Source organism: Lepidochelys kempii, chromosome 3, assembly GCF_965140265.1.
Source record: "Lepidochelys kempii isolate rLepKem1 chromosome 3, rLepKem1.hap2, whole genome shotgun sequence".
Classification (NCBI taxonomy): Eukaryota; Metazoa; Chordata; order Testudines; family Cheloniidae; genus Lepidochelys; species Lepidochelys kempii.
Genome location: NC_133258.1, coordinates 125,192,196 through 125,211,698, shown reverse-complemented (window position 1 = coordinate 125,211,698; position 19,503 = coordinate 125,192,196). Strand labels below are relative to the sequence as shown.

General features: G+C 42.7%; 1 protein-coding gene across 6 annotated transcripts in view; it reads left to right on the top strand.

The window, feature by feature from the left end:
* Positions 1-19,503, top strand: part of PDE10A (phosphodiesterase 10A) — a 574,288-nt gene that overhangs the window by 279,345 nt on the left and 275,440 nt on the right. The window contains exon 1 of one of the 6 annotated variants that reach the window (XM_073337882.1): positions 4,135-4,930. The exons of the other annotated variants lie outside the window; for them this stretch is intronic. Within the exon in view, the coding sequence (XP_073193983.1) occupies positions 4,135-4,930 (796 nt within the window). Of the gene's footprint in view, positions 1-4,134; positions 4,931-19,503 lie in introns of those variants that run through there. 6 annotated transcript variants of the gene reach the window in all.

The window sequence follows — 19,503 nt, the reverse complement described above, 5'->3', positions numbered from 1 at the left end:
GGAATCCTGATTGATTCACAAGAAATAACATATTCACATTCAAGCAAACAAAAGTATTTACTTTCTGTCCAACTTCAATATATATGTGAAATTACAGTTATTAAGCTGTTTTGACAAAAAGTCAAACAGTATGAAATGGAAAGTGTGAGTCATGAAAGCAAATCCACTGTTTTTGTTTTTCTGTATTTCAATTCAGCATTTTTAGGCAAAAATAGGTTATATATGTAGGATAGCAACTTTACCAAAACCTGCCAACCTCTGTTTCTGTTTTTTTAAAATGAGTTCTCTAATCTGTTTTGATCTCTTGAACAAAAATTTTGCAAACTGTGTGGATTGTTTTCCACAGTTACAAGCATTCAAATAACTGACAAAAGTATTTCACTCGGAGGGTTGTATGATCTTGAGAGAAATACCATCTCATTTGATAATTTTCAGGGTTAATGGTGATGATACATCAGGGCTTTGATCCTTAAACTGAAATAGTAGTCCTCCTAGCCTTTTAAAAACTGTACCTGAAGTAATAAGTAAAAATAATTGTATTATTACAATAAAGGACAAAATCTTACTTTTGTGTTAGTATTTTTGAGTGGAAAATAAGTAGCTACTTCAGGGAGAAGGGTTAAAATGGAAAGATTATAAGTAGTTCTCTTTCTCAATTGCAATTGTCAACTTTTTCAGGATTCTTAATATAAACCCCTGTGTTCAGGGGGTTTATAAATAAATTAGCCATAACAATTAACTCAGGAATGAAACCTGGCAATTAAATATTTAGGTCCATGGAGAGGTAAAGGTGGACCTAGAGGAAAACAGACTATTACTAGTTACAGCTGGGTTTTTTTGTGTCTGATAAAAATATATTTTAAAATTAGTTATTGTATCATGTAGACCAAGACCCTTTTAATAGGTGCAGTCACATATATAAAGTATGCATGTAACACAACTTATCAATATGAACGTATGATAGATATGCAATAGATTATGTATGTATAATACTATATACATGTAATACAGATAAGTGCTAATACTCATACAAATACTTCTGAAATTCATGCTTTTTCTATGGATTAGTATTATAAATCCATAATATGCAAATGTGAGCTAGTGTTATGATACCAATTCAAAAAGAGCATGCAAAATGCAGAAATGTTCTGTAATTCTGATCCATTATGCACATACTAATGCTGATCTGATTTTACAGTATACTGTGTTTAAATATAAGAATAATGCGCAAAACTCAACAGGTCTCTGAAAGAGCCTCAATAGGTCCATATACATATAATTAAACAAATTCCCCTTATTTTACATTATTATAGAAAAATCAAAACAAAGGAAATTAGTCCACAGAAATACTATCCCCGTTCCAATGTGTGAGCACAAAAGGGTAAGTAAAGAATAATTTCTTTGCTCTTGTGAGTTCAAATTATACCTTGACTTTTTATGTTAACTCAGTTTATGGTGGCTTATTATATGCAGGAATGTAAATTTGAATCATCTTTAATTAAAGAGTTTGGTTTGTTCTCCCAGTAATAGCTCTAAAAGCATTTAACAAGGCATTGCTATAATGAGGATTTTTTAAAAAAGAGACCTTTCTTATCAGTTTTGCAAAAGCCTAGAGAACTGTAGGTAGCTTGCTCTATATACTAAAACTGGCAAATAGGGAGGGGGAGTAAATAATAACTGAAGATGAGACTGAATCTAGTAAAGGAGGGAAGTTTATATTAAATGCTTATATTAGACTAATGAAGACCTCATTTAAATTTGGGATAGTATAGCAAAAATGTGTGTGCTCCCCAAGGAAAAATATATTTGTTATGGTCTGAATTTGATAGAGTTGTAATAGGACTTTTTTCTTTTTTGGAGGAAGAGCTAAGGGTTTGGAAAACGGCTCTTTGGATGCGACTACTATTAATACTAAATTTCTTAGCTAATACCTTTTGAAGCTAATATAGGATCGGACCTCTTTTCAGGAGGTTGCTGCAAATCCTCCACTCCCCCCCCCCCCCCCAACAACAGCAAATGCAAGGAAATGCCCCCAGCACCGGGGACTCAACTGTCAGAATAAGAAAGGAACAGTAGACGAGCTTGTTTGTGGATTTTACACTGCTGGATGTCTGGGGAAAATAGTTTCCTTGCGAGAACAAGTTTTTTTTCTCCATGAAAGAACGGCCATCCCAATGTAAACGCAGCTCTCTTTAATAAGCAAGTCGGTGGCTGTATTTTCTTTTCCCTGGGAATTTCTAATGTTGATATAATTCCTGATGAGACTAATTTCCGTTAGCTAACGAATTTTCACTACGATTTAGAAACAAAAATGATAAAATAATGGGGGAATATTTCACGAATGGCTAGCTTAACTAAAGGCAGGCAGGCAGTTGATTTCTACTGAAGACAATATCAAACCCCTGAACTTTGTAACAGTTTGTTTTTAACCATGCACCTTAGAGAGAGTAAAACTTTTCTACGGTGGGGGAGGGGGGACAGCATTAGGGTATTAAAATGTGCGAAAGACGTTATTACTACAGGGAGCAGTTCTCCTTACATCCTGTTGTAACTCTGCGCGTGGTACTGTTTTGTTTGGCTGTTTATACTTATCCATATCGTATTGTAACTGCAGTAAGCCCCCCCCCCCACTCCTTTTTGAGGGTGAAGGGCAGGAAGGGCATATTTAAAACTCCTCTATCTTTTCCTTTTCTATGTGGTGCTTAAAAAGATTTGAACTGAGAACGAAATCTGGATTGTGTAGCCTTCTTGTGGAGCTCCTCAACCCGCCCCGTGTCAAACCTCTCCAGAGGATGTGCTTGGGTCACTGCTGCCCGGCACAGCCCTCCCCATTATTAGGTATTGTTTTGTCTGACACTCTTATCAACTGAGGTTTATTTTCCAAACACCCCGCTTTGCTATTTGCCATTTCTTTGTGGGTCCTAAACTGTGCGGTGTTGATAGGTCCATGTGCTGCTAAATGAGAGAGCCTGGAAAGCCACCATGGGGTTTGTCCAGGGGTCTCCCATTAGTGAGGCATCAGCTCAAGCAGAGCCAAGGTTGGGTTTCTTTGTTTGTGGTGGCTGTGTTGTTTTGTTTGCGTAGCCTTCTTAAAGCGATCTTTTACTTCATTTGACCACTGAGTGTATATGCCCTAAATTCAACCACAAACTTTAATGTGCCACTCTTGCATGCACGCCTCCTCTTCCCCCACCCCCATCCCGTTGCCAGTTACGCTCCGTGTAAATCTGGAGTAATTCTAGCGAATTTAATGCATTTTCATCAGATTTGCACCACCCGGCGTGGGAGATCAGGGTATAGCTCTGGGTGGGGCGGGGCAGAAGGAGGTTTATGGGGGGGGGTTCAAACGTGTGAACTATTTTTCTGGCTTCATGAGCGTAATAGAAACTTGGAGACTCAGATAAAATAATAAATGAAGGGGGGGGGGAGTGTGGTTATGCACATCATTATGTCTCTCTATATAAAGCGAGAGAAGGGGGCGGTGGTGTTTAGCGGAGCCTGGACTATGCTCCCAGCAGTCCTCTACCTCACGCTCCCATCGCCGCTGCTGCATCGCATCTGCTCCCACCCAGCCTCTTTGAGCTCCGCAGCTGGAGCTGTTCTCGGTCACGGGACCCCCTAGGAAGGATTCCCCCCCCCCGCTGCTCTTCGTAAGAGAGAAAAACCCAAAGCCCGCGCGTTTCCCGGGGGTAGCGCGCGTGCTGTGGCTCCGGCGGCCGGGCGGGCCGTGAGAGGCGCGGAGGCAGCCGGGGCAGCGAGAGCTCCGCCAGTGGGCGGTTTCTGGCGGCGGGGGCCGGAGCTGCAGGGCGCGCGGCGGCGGCGGCCAGGTTCTCCGCCTCCCTCGCAGACACACGCACGGAAATATTTGCATGGCGGGGAAGACGCTCCAGCTGTCTTGAAATCGCGAGGCGAGCGCGTGCCGGCGCGGGGGCCCCCCCGGGGGGGGGACCCGGGGCGGAGCCGCTTCGCGACCAGCCGCAGCCGCAGCAGCGCCGTGGCCCCTCCGCCCTAAAGCGGGGGGTGAAGCTGTTTCCCGGGGGGAATCTGCTGGGGGGCGGGGAGAGCGCCTCGCCCGCCGCGCCTCTCCCCTCCGCTCGCGTGTCGCCGGCCAACGTCCTGCCTCCGGGCGGGCAGATGTCCAACCCCGAGAGGCTGCTCTCAGCCCGCCCCCAGGCCCCCCTGGCTGCCGCCGGGGAAAAGCCCGGCTCCGGCACGGTCCCCTCCTGTGGGCAGAGCAGCGGAGGCAGCGCCCGGGCTCCTCCTCCTCCGAGAAGCGGCTCGGCCGCCTGCAGCTCCTCCTCTGCCCTGCTCCCAAACAGCCGCCGCGCCGCGGGGACGGCCGCAGCCGCCGCCTCCTCCAGCGTCGTCCCCAGAGTCGCCGCCGCTCCTCGCCGGGCTCCTCCAGCCCCCTTCTTCCCCGCCCCTGCTCCCTCTTCCCTTCGCTTCTTGCCGCCGCCTCCTCCTCTCCTCCCCCCCTCCCCTGCCTCTGCGCTCGCAAGTCTCCAAGGAAAGGGGGGAGGAGGAGAGGCGGCAGGAGGAGGAGATGTTGGAGGAGCCGAAGCAGCAGCTCCCTTGATCGTCCATCCCAGCAGCAGGAGCAGCAGCAGGAGCAGGCTGTTCTTCTCTTCCTCCATCCAGGGCTTGCTGCTCCCCTCTCCAGCCGCCGGACCCCGGCAGCACCAGCCGCGGCTCCTCCTGGCCCCAGCTGCCTCTCGTCTGTGGTCCTACAATTTCCTGGGTGCTGCAGCAGCAGCCGCCCGCGGCGACGGGATCAGAGGAGACGGCCCCGGCAGGAGCAGGACCCCTAGGCAGCGGCACAGAGGCTCCTTCCTCTCCTTCTCGTCTCCCCTGCTGCTAAGGCCAGACATGGAAGATGGATCTTCTTCTACAAGCTGCTTTAGGAGGTTTACAGACTGTTTCCTGGGCACAAGTAGGTGACCGAGCACTCAGGGCAGGGACTGGCTGCTTGCCTGCGGGGGGGAGAGGATGGAGGGAGGGCTGGGTGCACGGACGGGGGTGTTTTGGGGGAGCTACACGAAGGGGAAGGCCTTTTATTCTCCGCGTGGGGAGGATGGGGTGGCTCAGGTTGCACAGAGCGGGGTGCGTGGAGATGCATGGAGGATGGGGTGCATGGCGGAAGGGGGTGGTGGGTGGACCGAGTTTTATTTTGGGGGAGGCTATGATGTGTTCGGAATTTCTCTCTCGAGCGTTGTTTTAGAATCAGTTGCAGCGCGGGGGCAATCAGTGTTTGAGTTGGTGCATGCTTGTGTGGCCATTCATGCCGTGGGTACCCCGGGGGAGGATCGGAGACTTTCCCCCTTTCCAGGCTCAGGACTTGCCTAAAGTCGTAAAATCACCAAGCTCCTGCTATCTCCAGGTGGGGGCGGGAAAGCAGCAGCAGAGAATATGGAATCGGGACGAGAAAGGGTGGGATGCTTTGAAGAAGACCAACCAAAACCCCACGCTCCGGTCAGATCCGACACAAGGAGATGGGTGTGTGGTTGGTCGCTCTTCAGCAGCCAATGCCCTCTCCTCCTGGCTGTGGCTTTTCGTGCCGCCGGGATAACAACAGCCACGGCAGAAACACGTGCTCTGTGCAGCTGCGGGATACCGCTGGGGTGGCTGGTGCCCGAGTGGCAGGAGGCTGAAATCAATGGGTCTGGACAGTCACAAGGGACTTTCGTACGACTAATAGCTACCACCCCCACAAGAAGCGGTCAGACCGCCCTCCCCCCCCCCCCCCCGGTCTACACATAAGCAGGTGTCGGTGGGCCCAGTTACAAAAGTACCAAGAGGTGGCAGTGAGACCAATATACCCAACGTCCCTCCTCCCTGCACTGCTCAGTCGGGGTCTGGGGGCAGGCTCGCAGTTGTCCGGTCGCAACAGCGGGGTGTGTGTGTGGGGGGGGTTTCCTTGGTGCTCCATGGGAGGGACGAGGTGGCGGCAGCAGTTGGGGGGGACACGTGGCGGGGTGGCTTGGAGGGCAGGCGGCCGGGGGGAGGAAGGTTGTCGGCGGAGGAGGAGGGGGTAGCGTGGACGGGGGGCAGCTTTGAGAGGAGGGCGGGTGCCCGGGAGCGGAGCACATGGCGCGGGGGAGCGGGGAGCCGCTCGCAGCCAGCGAAGAGCTGCCAAATCCACGAGGTGGTGAAAGGGGAGCGAGTCTTCGCATTGCAGGACCGCTCCATTCATAACCCAGCGCCGGGCTCTCCCTCCGCGCCCGAGTGTCAGCCCCGCCCCCAGGGCCGTGCTGCGCTTCGCATTCGCGTCTCTCCACCGCCCTTCGCTGCTGGGACTGGCGATGGGAGTCGCGCCCTGGAAGCTCTGGACCCGGGGGGCAGTTGCCAGGCTCTGGCTGTGAAAGGAGGCTGGGGGAGAGGTTTGCACAATGGAGAAGGAAGGACAAACGGGCTTTTTTTTCTGGGAATTCTCGCTGTTCTGCTTAATGAGCCGCATGAACTAGCCAATCTATGACCACGCGCCTGGATTGGTCCTTTCTGTGCTAGGCGCTGGACCTGGGGGTGCTGCAGCACCCCCTGACTTGAAGTGGTTTCCATCATATACAGGGTTTACAGATTGGTTCAATGGCTCTCAGTGCCACTGCTATACAAATTGTTCCAGCACCCCTGGTTCTGTTTTAGGAGAAATTCATTTCACCCAAGTGCAAATATTTATGGAACTGTATTAAGCTTTCTCTGCTTTACTTGGAACCTGAGTTGCGTTTTTCCTCCCTAGGGTATTGTAACTGTATTAGTGTGAAAATGTTTTGGGGCCAATTTTGACACCCAGTTACTTCATTTAAAAAAAAAATCACAGGTAGTTTTTGGAGTTGGTTATTGCCATAGGGGTCTGTTAACTAGAAGGCTGTTGAATCGTAATTATTTTTAATGTCACAGGTTCAGTTTGATTAGCTGACTTTTTTGGGTGCATGTAAAAGCTATTTTACATACACAAATATAGGCATTTTGGAAGTAAAGTAAAAATTGCAGGGATGCTACCTAAAATCGCACCACATTGCTTGATAACTCATCAGTGATTTTAGTGTAATTAGCATAGTGAATATTTGTTGCTTTGTGATCTGATTGGCATGGGAAAGGACTCCCTCACACATGCTTTGGCACTTCTTTCCATGTTGATCAGCATGTCACCCTGCCATACAATCAAATTTTTATATAGCTGTTTATGCATGTTCACATACACAGTGTTATCACACTACAAACATGTATAGCTAATTCCAGAAGTGTTTGTAGAAATAGAAATTAAAAGAAAAAGCTTAAGCCATGGGGTTTCTTGCTGTCTTTATTCCTGTTCCCACTTTGAGAGAGATGGTAGAAGGCTACTCATACTTACGGCACAAGTCAGATATTTTAAAATAAATAGTCTGAGAACAAGAGACTATACCAGTGAATTTCTGCCAGTTGGGCAGTTCTCTGGCACACTTCATCAGGAAAAGGATTTGAAGGATTATTATGTAAAATATTTTGAAAACATGAGTCCAGTTCACAGAGAAGCTTTTAAATAAATAAATAAGGGAAGAAAGTCAAACAAAATACTAGAGTCTAGACAGTTTTAGCGGGGCTATTGTAAAAGGCAGAATATCTTTTGGAAAATGCACTTGTCAGTCCACATTTGGAATACTGCTTGCATTACTGCTTACAGTATCGTAAGAACGATATTACTGTTATGAAGAAGGTGAGGTAGTTCAGGGTAATGAAGATAATGAGTCTGATGGATTATACTATGCATATCTCAAAGTTTGTTTTCTATCCCAAACACTGTGCGTGTGTAAATAAAATCTTTGAAAAACTGCACAATATAATGACTAAATGAAATTTACATAAGGAAAGGTTATGGAAATTGGGATGGGTTTCTTGAAAAGAGACGTTGAGGTGACCTAATTGAAGTTCTCAGCATTGTGATTCAGATGAAGTTGCTAGGAATTTATTTCCTCACTGCTCTTCGACACGTCCACGCGAACCAGGCTAATAGTGGCATTCAAAATATTAGCTAAAAGCTGATTATATTTTTTATTTCAGGTCCTGCAGTATCAGTTCATGCCACATCTGGCTGTTTCTTGCTCTGTTGTGATGCCCAAACATGCCACATATTGGTTTTGTCGCAACTAGAGCATTGCACTGGCCTGCAGTGGGTCAGGTAAATGTCCTTTATTATTATATTGTGTTTTTCAAAGTTTTAAAAACTATATATTTAAGATAATTTGGGATATAAAATAAACTTTGGGAAACATATAATATAATCTAATCCATAAGACTTGATTTTGGGTCCATCCTCCAGTGGAATTCCACAGTAGCTGTGATATTGTAAGTTGCCACCCATTCCCGTTTTTTGTGGAATGGTCTTAATTTCCAAGAGGCCACTTCTGCAAACACACATATAACTTTCCATGTGCGTGTCCCAGGGGACTACTCGCATACAGAAAATTACTCGTATGCATAAGTATTTGCAGATTGGAGACCTGTGCTGGTAGAAACACTATTGTGACACTAATACTTTGGGTCTCATGTTTGCAATCTCATGTCTCAATAATGCTTTGTTGTGATGCCACGAGTTTGTCTGCATTTAAATGTGCAAACTTAAAGCATCAGTATGAAGTAATCATCCAAAAAGGGTGGATGTAGTGGGACGTGGAAGTGTGGGGAAGGATGAGATTTTAGGTAAAGTAGTATCTTGAATGCCCCTGTTAGCCTGGCTAACAGGAAATTCTACCTGGGATCAAGCTATTTTGTCTCTGGCTTATGTATCATCACTTGTCATCAAGATTTTGTAGGACAAATGTTTGTCTTCAGCAGTGATTCAGATGTGTGACTGAGCAGAAGTAGGTTTTGCAATTGAATCTTACTTTAGAACTTAGTTGATGATGCAGTAGCCAGCATAGGCTTTGGCTCTCACTCTTATAAATGTGCTGGTTCTGCATTGTTTATGGGAGTAGAAATGTCACTGAAGTAATATAAACAATTATTTATGTGATTTGGGGTGTCACTGAAAGGCCATATCAGGATTGTTCTGTTGCTCTGTGCAAACATGTAGGAACACCAGGGGCCTTGCTATGAAGAGCATTCACTTGTTTCTTTTGAAAAAAATTGTATATATCAGGGAGTAGGAGAGGGAATGGGAGCAGTGACGAGCAGGGTAATGATAAAAGGCTCATGCAGTTACATAGGTTAGCTATTGAACAACTTCATGGCTCTAAATCTTGTGATTTATTTTATAAATAAATCAGATGTTCCCCAGCGTCATTGACTGACTGATTTCTTGTAGGCATCATGGCAGAATTAGGTCTTAAGTTGCGGAGGTAGTGATCTCACATATCAGTTAGGGAGTGCATTCCTTGTGGAAGGGGCAGTGTGAAAGAAAGCAGAAGAATCTTTGTGGGAGAAGCAAACAAATGGACACTGGGATCACACCACTTGAGTGAGATGCCACTTTTCAGAAAAGGACAGGTTTTTTGTGTTTTGTTGGATTAAAGCTTTATAACTGTAATGGAGTGTCCTGACACCCACACTGACCTCCCTCCTGCCTTTGGTAGTGGTATCAGGTATTTGAACCACTGTCATTTAATCTGATCTGGTGGAAATTAGAGTGTTAGGATGGGTACATATGTATGTGTTTATATAACTTTCACACCCAAGCCACTGAGTCACTTATCTCTGCTAAAACTCAGTAAATACTTGTTCTTACCAACTTTTTAATCTCTTGTACAGACCAAAACCTCCCTTTATTCAGCTTTAAAATTGTTCTCCTTCATTATTCTAATACCAATAGAGTGTACGTAGCAGCTTCCAGTAAATTTTTGAAATTGTTTTAATTTACTTTTTGCTTTATAAAACACGCCCATCAGATATTCTCTGAATGTATGTTCATAGTTTAAAAACAGAGCACAGTTTAGTGTCAGGCTTGAATATATCCAAAATTTTACAGGGTTTCAGTTTAATAGTAGTTTGGTCAATGAGATTTAAATGAATAACACCATTTAAAGAATAGTCTCTGTTCCTTTGCTATTTATTATTTTCTAAAAATACAAAATGGCATGTTTTCCTTAGCACAGAATTTATACCTTTTATACTTTTAGGATGTTAATGTTTTTTTATCACTACGTTCTCCAGCTCACACAGGAAAATGTTAAAGGACAATAAAACAAAACCAAAAACCAACCCATTATCACCTGTAGGTGAATGCTTTTAATAAAACTATCCCTCTATATTCGACCTCTGAGTCCTTATCCTCAAAGGAGAGCTGCACAACACCGTCAAATGACGAACCTGGGAGCTTAAATTCATAACTTTGATACTAAAACTCGTGGACTGAATGGAGACGCTGGATTTATGTCTTATTACAACAATCTATAACCCACTTACCCCTCCCCCAGCATTTCCCCCACCCCTTTCCCCCATATGACTTGAGAGGAGTTGCCACTTCACTTTAAATGGTCCCTGAAATATGTAAAAAGAAAAGGAGTACTTGTGGCACCTTAGAGACTAACAAATTTATTAGTACCACAAGTACTCCTTTTCTTTTTGCAGATACAGACTAACACGGCTGCTACTCTGAAACCTGAAATATGTGTTAGCTACTTATGCTAAACAATCTGTTCCACCTTGTATTTAGCAGTGATACTCTGAGTACCTTTCCCAGAGCTGAAGAAGAGCTCTGTGTAAGCTCAAAAAGCTTCAAAGTAACAGCCGTGTTAGTCTGTATTCGCAAAAAGAAAAGGAGTACTTGTGGCACCTTAGAGACTAACCAATTTATTTGAGCATGAGCTTTCGTGAGCTACAGCTCACTTCTGAAGTGAGCTGTAGCTCACGAAAGCTCATGCTCAAATAAATTGGTTAGTCTCTAAGGTGCCACAAGTACTCCTTTTCTTTTTTCTCAAAAAGCTTGTCTCTCTCACCAACAGAAGTTGGTCCAGTAAAAGATACTACCTCACTCTCCTTGTCTATCTGATATCCTGGGACCAACACAGCTACAACAACACTGCACACAATGTTTTTTTTTTTATTGTTGTTCAAACTTAACTGCCTTTATTTTCTTTGACTCAGTATATTTTGGGCTTTTCTACTCCCTCTGCTGGCTGTTTGAATTGTAAATAACTATTTCAAACCCTGGTATTAAATCTGTGCTGATATTACCAATGCTTTCAGAAACATTGGTATTCAGAATTGCAGAAATCTGTGTTCATTTCAATCATCAGTAGAAATTCAGAAGAACTTACAGTTGGTAAATGAAAAAAAATTGGTGGAAAAAGAAAATATGTGCAAATTTCTAAGAAGGGTCTTCTCATTTTTGTTTTACTTTGCATTGATTTTAACTTTAGAAAAGTTGATATCCTTTGACTCCTGTGAGGATCTCCTTTATCAGTAAATAAACACCAAGGTAAATAAACATCACACTACACTGGAAAGTCTCAGATGGGTGTATTATACACCAAACAATATTCTGTCGTAGTATGGGATTTAAAAACTGCAGAAAGGGCCATGAACTTTTTTTTTACTTTGTAAGATCACCACAACCAGTGCTCAATCTTATATTTAGTTGTATAGGCATGTGTTCATGTGTTTCTTGTATAAATGCAATAGCTAGTTTTATAGGAAACTTGATTTGTGCACCAGTGTACAATAATTGTATTACACTTATATAGCACCTTCCATCCTTGAGCATTTTACAGACTAAGCCAGGGATTGCTTCATGTACCACTGAAATGCAGCAACTTCTGGAGGGGAAATAAGGCAATTTTAAGAGTGTATAGCAACATTTCAGAGCTGGAAGTAAATGCCACTATTTAGCTGAAACTGCAAGGGGAATTTAGGTAGGCATGGAATTTGGACCATGCCTCCAAGATCTTTAGTTACTACCAAATGGTTAAGGCCACTGTTTTATACCTCATCTGTGCTGGTGTTCTGGTTTAATTCTGACACAGACTGAATCACAAACATCCCTTCCTGCAGCACCTTGGTGTTTCTTCTTCCATTCAGATGCTCACATAGCCTGACTCTGCTTAACTTGTGAGATCTGACTGGCACTCCGCACAGATTTGTGTGGTTGCATGTGGCATTTAAGCAGAATCAAGCCTCAGCTCTGCTGGCCTATTCTATCCAATGGCAGGTTTTTACTATCTAATTCAGACAAAGCAAGGAAACAAAGTTTTGATTCTGGAAGATTTCTTTTTAATGTAGCTATTCATTGTCACAGTAGTCATTTAAATGTAATAAAATGGTGTAATTCCGTGGTTTATTTTGTTTATTTCTTCATTACTTTTTTGTCCTAAGGTGTAGAACAGCAGGAGTTATTTAGGCTGGTCCCTTGATCTGTAGTGACCTGTTACTCAAAGAATAACATTCAGAATGAATTGGCGTTGCTCACTCTCACAGGTGATGTTGGCATATGCTATGAGCAGTCACACCATGATGTGAAGAAACTCAAGTCTTCATAAAAAGAAAAGGAGTACTTGTGGCACCTTAGAGACTAACCAATTTATGTGAGCATGAGCTTTCGTGAGCTACAGCTCACTTCATCGGTTGCATACCGTGGAAACTTTCCACGGTATGCATCCGATGAAGTGAGCTGTAGCTCACGAAAGCTCATGCTCACATAAATTGGTTAGTCTCTAAGGTGCCATTTTCCACGGTATGCATCCGATGAAGTGAGCTGTAGCTCACGAAAGCTCATGCTCAAATAAATTGGTTAGTCTCTAAGGTGCCACAAGTACTCCTTTTCTTTTTGCGAATACATACTAACACGACTGTTACTCTGAATCAAGTCTTCATGTGATTTTCAGGCCTGCCCAGGGAAAACTTCCTCTGATTGTCTGCCTTCCCCACTACCTGCCGCCTGGGGATGGACAGGCAATCACAGCTGCTGCAGGCAGTGCTCTCTGTCCCGTCAAGGGCTGGCAGAATTGTTCTGGGAGCAAAAAGCAGCTGATATCACTTTCATAAGGTGCTGGGGCAGGGGGGGAGGAATCAGAGACTAGCAGCTCAGGATGACTCTGTTCCCTCTTCTCTTGTAATAAGTTTGTCAGCTCATCTATGCTCCTTTCCTCCTCTTTCTCCTTCAGCCTCATGCTGGGAAGGGGCAGAAGATGACTGCTGTTGGAACTGTCCCAGGACTGGGAGGGGAGTGGAAAAATCCCTGGATGCTCTCCGTCCTGGTAGGGGGTAGAGAACAGTGGTTCTCAACCCTTTTTTAATGTGTGGACCCCTAAACAAAATTTCTAATAGAGGTGCGAACCCCTTTGGAAATCTTAGTCTGTGGACTCCCAGGGGTCCACAGACCACAGGTTAATAACCACTGGGTGTACAACATCTGCAGCGGCAGGAGGCCAGGGACAGTTGTGTGACCGGGTGGGCAGAATTGATGTGGGCTTGGGGGGCAAAAAATGATTGATTTGGAGCTGAGGGCAGACATGCATTACAGGGCTGGAGGTGCAGAATCGATTGCTGTAGGAATGGATAATTAATGGATAGTAAGGTGGCCACTCATGACCCCCAAAATACTGGACATTCTGGTACATCCAGGAATGTCATGGGCCCACGCTGCCTGTGTTACTCTGCCCCTGGAGGATGCCAGCGGAAGCAGCATGGCTTGCTCTTCAAAATGGCATCCTCCATGCCCAATGCCGGGCAAAACCATGTCCAGTTTTATACTGGTACCAGACAGCAGACAAACCTTGATAAAACAGGACTGTCAAGCTTAAAACCAGACAAAAGGCTGGCCTAGTAGTGGGGAGGGGTTAGAAGGGATACAGAATTATTTAGTTGACATTTTTGAGTTTTGGGAGAAGTTGGAAAGCTTCAACACTATCAGAAGCACTTTATACACTTTTCTATAATTTTATGCAAATTAAAGATCTGCTGCTTATTTTGACAGAAGATGTCGGCAGTTATGGATTTTGGAGAAGCAGAGTGAGCTGGAATCAATGTGCACGACAGAATTAGTTTTAACTGTTCATTATCGCAGACGTATTGGGAGTAGTTGGGGGTTCAAATCACAGACAGACCAAATCCCACGATTTAATCTTTTCAAATCTCATGATTTTTTAAAGGGTCTGATACATGATTTTTTGAATTTTTGGTGTTGGCAGTACTGAAGAACATCAATGAAACATGGCAGCTCCTGTTGTGGGAATGGTGTGGAGGAAAACAGTATTGTGTATATGTATGTACTTAGATGATGGCTATTTCCGAACATTCATTCGTGTACGTATTACAGTATATTCTTGCCAAGAATTAACAAAGGCTGCAAGTGAGACTCATTGTTTTCTCTCCTACCTTATGCATATCAAATCCACTATTTAAAAAAAACACCCCAATTTAAATTAGAGATCAACATGCTGTATTTTATCCTAAAGAAAAAGAATGAATCATTCTTTTAATGCTCATGAGCAATATCATTCATTTTAGGGTAATTGTTAATCAGAGATGGATTTTGCTAATTGATTTATTGGGAAAAGCTTGGATCATTGTAAATCAATGTACTATGTAGATGGAGGATGAAGTCATTTATACACCCCTCAACCCCAGTGCCCAGAACTCATGCTTCAAACAGGTACAATTTAAAAAAAAAAAAAAAAAAAAAGCTGACATAGAAATGTTTTGTTCTCTAAAATGTTGACCTCCCCCGTAGTACACCTGTCTGTATCCCAGGATAGGTAAGATTTAATCCTGGGCAAGTAACAGCTTTTCAGTTCATTAAATGGTCACATCTTCAAAAGTGATATGTCACAGTCCCAAAAGGCTAGAAATGGGAGCTCTATGCCACTGGGAGGGAGAATCCCTGATTCCCGGTGGGGTTTAGCATGCTAACCTAGCCCTAAAAAGTCACAAAATAAATGACTTTGGGATGTTAATCGCAGCCCAAACTACTTTAGTGGTTTGTTTTGTTTTAAAGTGGCTTTTCAAAAATAAAATATCTCTTAAAAAAATCCTATAACAAGAAGAAGAATAATCCTGATCTTGCATGATGGAGGGAACTTCAGAAGTTGTAGATGGTCAGGATCTAGATCATCTAATTCCTCTTCCTGCTTGGGACCACCTGATCTTTTAGGAATTAATGCTTTCCAGCTAAAGCCATAAACTAGTATATGTACCCCTTAGGAGTGCAGCTTTAATTTGCTTCAGCCTGTAGGGTAACATCATATTGGCAGAAAATATACCTTTTCCTTGTCCTGAGTATTTCAGCAACATTTCTGCAACTCTCAAAAATTCTGTTGATTCAGAGAACAAGAGGCTAAACTTGGGCTCTCCTATCTTTAGTGTGATAACTAGGTATCTGTCCTCCTTATTTCTCTATAGTTCCCTTCACTATCTAATCTTTGTACCTCAATAGTAGTTCCTTCCATGATGTCTTATTGCATTTACTTCCAAACTTTCCTGTATGTCTAAAGCTACTAGTCTCTCTTCTGCTCTGAGATTTCCTAAAAGCAAAGTTATACACCTCCATATTTATCCTTCACTGACTTTTCTCATGCTTGTGATATATCACCTGTTTGCCTATAGTGTCTATTTTATTTATTTTTGATATGCTTCTTTCATTTATATACAGATGTCTTGGAAACTTCCTCTGAGTGAACTCTTTATTGTTTTCTTGGAGTTTCGCCCTGTTTCCGGTATTTTTGTCTTCACGATCATCCTCTCCCGCTGTTTAGGCCTTATCTGTTTCTCTGCTTAATATTATTTCCTCCTCATCCACCCATCAGCTTATTTTAGCTGCTGTTTCCTTCCTGATTGCTGGATTCTGTAGAGATTCCTTCTCCTCCCCCCATATGCCTGACTCTTTACCCTGTCCTATCTACAGGTTTTAGTTTCCCACAGCATACCCCCAACAGCTGTTTTCCTCTGAGCCAGTGCACTGGTCTTACTTCAGTTCAAGTTCATTTTACCTATATGTCCTGTTCTTCACCCACCCCCACCAAGAATTCCAAATCACACACAGCAATCTCAGAAACCTTCCTATGTGTTGCATGTTTCCTGTGATTCACTGAATTTCCTAATCTGGCACTGTCTGCCTTGCCCTAAGTGTGATATCACTAGTATTTTTTTCTTAAAGCAAACAGCTCTAGTGAGCTGTAGCTCACGAAAGCTTATGCTCAAATAAATTTGTTAGTCTCTAAGGTGCCACAGTACTCTAGCTCTCTTAAAAGGTGCAGTTTGATGTAACAGAAAACTGAAGTAATCTATTCTCATAACTGGCGCTGCCTTAGCCAGCATGCGCAAGTTTCTTTACACCAGCCTTCTGATGTGCCTGACTACAAACCTGTAGGGAAACTACTTTTATGGGGAAGGAGGTTCAGTCTTTACTTTTCACAAATAATGTTTTTGAGTCAGCTTCCCTTGAGAAGCTGATCTTTAGCATAGATCCTAATTTGTAGAATTTAGTTTTCAGATCCGTCAGTCTATGATTATGAGTATAATCAGCTTCAGCATGGCTTTCAGGACTACTGGCTTCTTTCCAGCCACTGCATCTAGAAAGGCAAGAAACTCTAGGTGACTCAGGGTCATGACTAAATAAAGTTATGTCCTATTCTAAGAATTGAAGGCCAAATTCCAGATGTAATGCAGAGTCTGGGAAGAGCTAGGTAGCCTGGGAATGTGTAGAGGCCTGCAGAAACATCTGTCTTGGTTGGGGAAGGAATGGAGATTACTAGTTCCCCAGCCATCCCTGCAAAACTCTCTTCAGTGAAAACTGTATCGGTCAAGGATAATCACTAGGGGGAATGGGACCTTGCTTCAGCCTTTGTTTCTCCTCATGTATCTACTCTGTGTAGTGAGAGAAACCTGCATAGACTGTGTGGGAAGAAAATGGTCTGTGATCCACAGAGGCCTCCTGCCAGCTGAGCAGTTGCACAAATTCTGATTGTGGAGTTTGTCTGCGCCTCTTATACCTGACCTCAATTTCCTTGGATTGTTTGAGCCAGTGCAGAGCTAGCATATGCTGTTGAATGGGCTAATGCAGCCCTTACTTCCACAAAATCATAGACCAGTATTTCACCTTTAAAGCAGAACCATATGTCATACAAACTGGTAAGTGAAACAGAGGGGTCCATTGGATATGGCACCAGAGTGGTGGACTTTGATTTGTTGTGTGACCGTGAGCAAATCATTTGACCCATCTGTGCCTTTGCCCTGTCTGACAATACCTTGTAAAACTCTCTGAAAGCTTTGGATGAAAACTGCTATATAAGTGCTAAGTATATTTATAAGGTGGGGGAAAAGTTTATCTATTGATGACAAGAGGCTAGAATATGCTAATAATTTTGACTGCAGATATTAGGGGAAAATGACAGCAACATATCTAGTTAAAGTGGTGGCATTACAAAGAAATCAAAGTGAAAAACATTATAGGAAAGAAGGAGAATGCAACATTTTCAGTGCTCAAAAGAATGTGATTACATTGGAAGAAAAGGTGCATCCCTTTAGAGAAGGCTATATTTAAACTCTAATCTTATGTCTTTCGGGTAGATGAAACAATTTTTCCATTACTTTGTAAATGATGTCTGTCAGCAAGTTGTTGATATGATTTTGTAGATATTCTTTCATTGAAGTAAGATGAGGTTTTTTCCTGTATGTGGCTCCAGCCCTTTCTTTAACTATCATCATCTCCTCCTTTCAACAAAAATGTTTTTCTTTCCTTTATTTAATATCGATAAAAGTCACCAAGCATCCATACTGGTATATTGTTTCTGAATTTATTTATACATTTGCAGTGAGTGCCTAAAATGTGTATTCTGCACTTTTTGCAGTTTGAACATTATTATTCTTATCTGATTCATTTCTTTGTAACAAACCTTTGTATATGTAAACTGGCCCAGTCTTTTACCATTTTTCTGCTAAGTCACTCTAGGACTTTTATGTACTTTCTTCAGTACATTTCGTTGTATCCTTTATTTGTAACACAATGATTTGTGCACATTGTTCCTCTCCCTCCCTGCATGAATAATACAAATATGGTTACATACATACTGCTTGCCCATTTTTGATTTGTTAATCTGATTAGTCTCTAAAAGGGTGTGTCTCAACCTTTCCAGACAACTGTATTCCTTTCAGGAGTCTGATTTGTCTTGCGTACCCCCAAATTACACCTCACTTAAAATCACTTACTTACAGAAATCAGACACAGAAATACAAAGTCTCACAGCACACTATTAATGAAAAATTGCTGACTTTCTCATTTTTACCATATAATTATAAAATAAATTCTTTGGAATATAAATATTGTCCTTGCATTTCAGTATGTAGTATACAGAGCAGTATAAACAAGTCATATGAAATTTTAGTTTGTACTGACTTCGCTAGTGCTTTTTATGTAGCCTGTTGTAAAACTAAGCAAGTATCTAGGTGAGTTGATGTACCCCCTGGTTGAGAACCACTGCTCTAAAGGACCTGTGTGTGGCTGTGATATCATCATAGACCACCAAAATAGAGACTAGTATTGATGACAATTGCGTGGGCAGTATGTAAAGTACTCTGGCTCCAAGACAAGTGTCAATATTTACTGTCAAGATCACGAATATGATGTTACATTTGTGTTCACTTCCAACATGGCTGTAAGAACTGAACTTTTATTTGTTTTGGTGGATTCAGCTATGTGTACCTTAATGTGATGAACCACTTTGCTGACTCTCTGCAACATCTTTTTTTAATGTCTTTGAGGCTGACTGAGCCTGAATCAAAGCAACTGGCCATTCTGGAGAGCCAAGAAGCAATTTTTTTCCAATCCCCTACAAAAGGAGGGGTTTTTTTCTATTTGAAAACATATTTTCGGTTTGATGCTTATGTAGTATAAAGGGGCTTTAGGAAAGCTGAATTCTTCTCCATAAATTATGCATAAGAAAAAAGATTATAACAAAGCTGGTCACCCACTTAAAATGGTCAGTACTGAGAAGAAATCCGCATGTTGTTAAGATCAAAGACATAAAGTCATGGGGAGGCTTCTTTACATACAGAGTTATACTAGTTTAACTCAAGGTGTGATTTTAAACTGATTTTATTAAACTGGTACAGAAGTCTGTGTGGATGGGACTCGTATATTAATTTAAACCATGTTTATTTTGGTTGGTTTACATTGATTAGAAACAGATTTAAACTAAACTGAAATTAGCCATTTTCAAACTGAAATAAGTCTCTACATAGAATTTTGCATTGGCTTTGAATCACTTTAACTGAACTGGTGCAAGTTTGTATTTGGCCAAGGGTTTTAGAGTCTTGCTTATATCCATTGTAATCTATTTATTAAAAAAAATTACTCTTGGGAACTTATTTTCTCCTTTATGCTTGAAGCTAGATATATAAACTGTGAGGAGCTATTCTTTTCTACATACTTCTTACAGTAAATTGTGTGCTCAAGTGTCTTGTAATCAGTGTGCATTTGTTTAAATTGCCAAAGTTTAAAGTGCTGGTTACTTGTCTTTCTGATAAGGATCTTGCATTTCTGTAGAGTGTCTCATCCAGATGGATTCCGAAGAGCTCTATTGACTGTTTTTCCCCATTGAT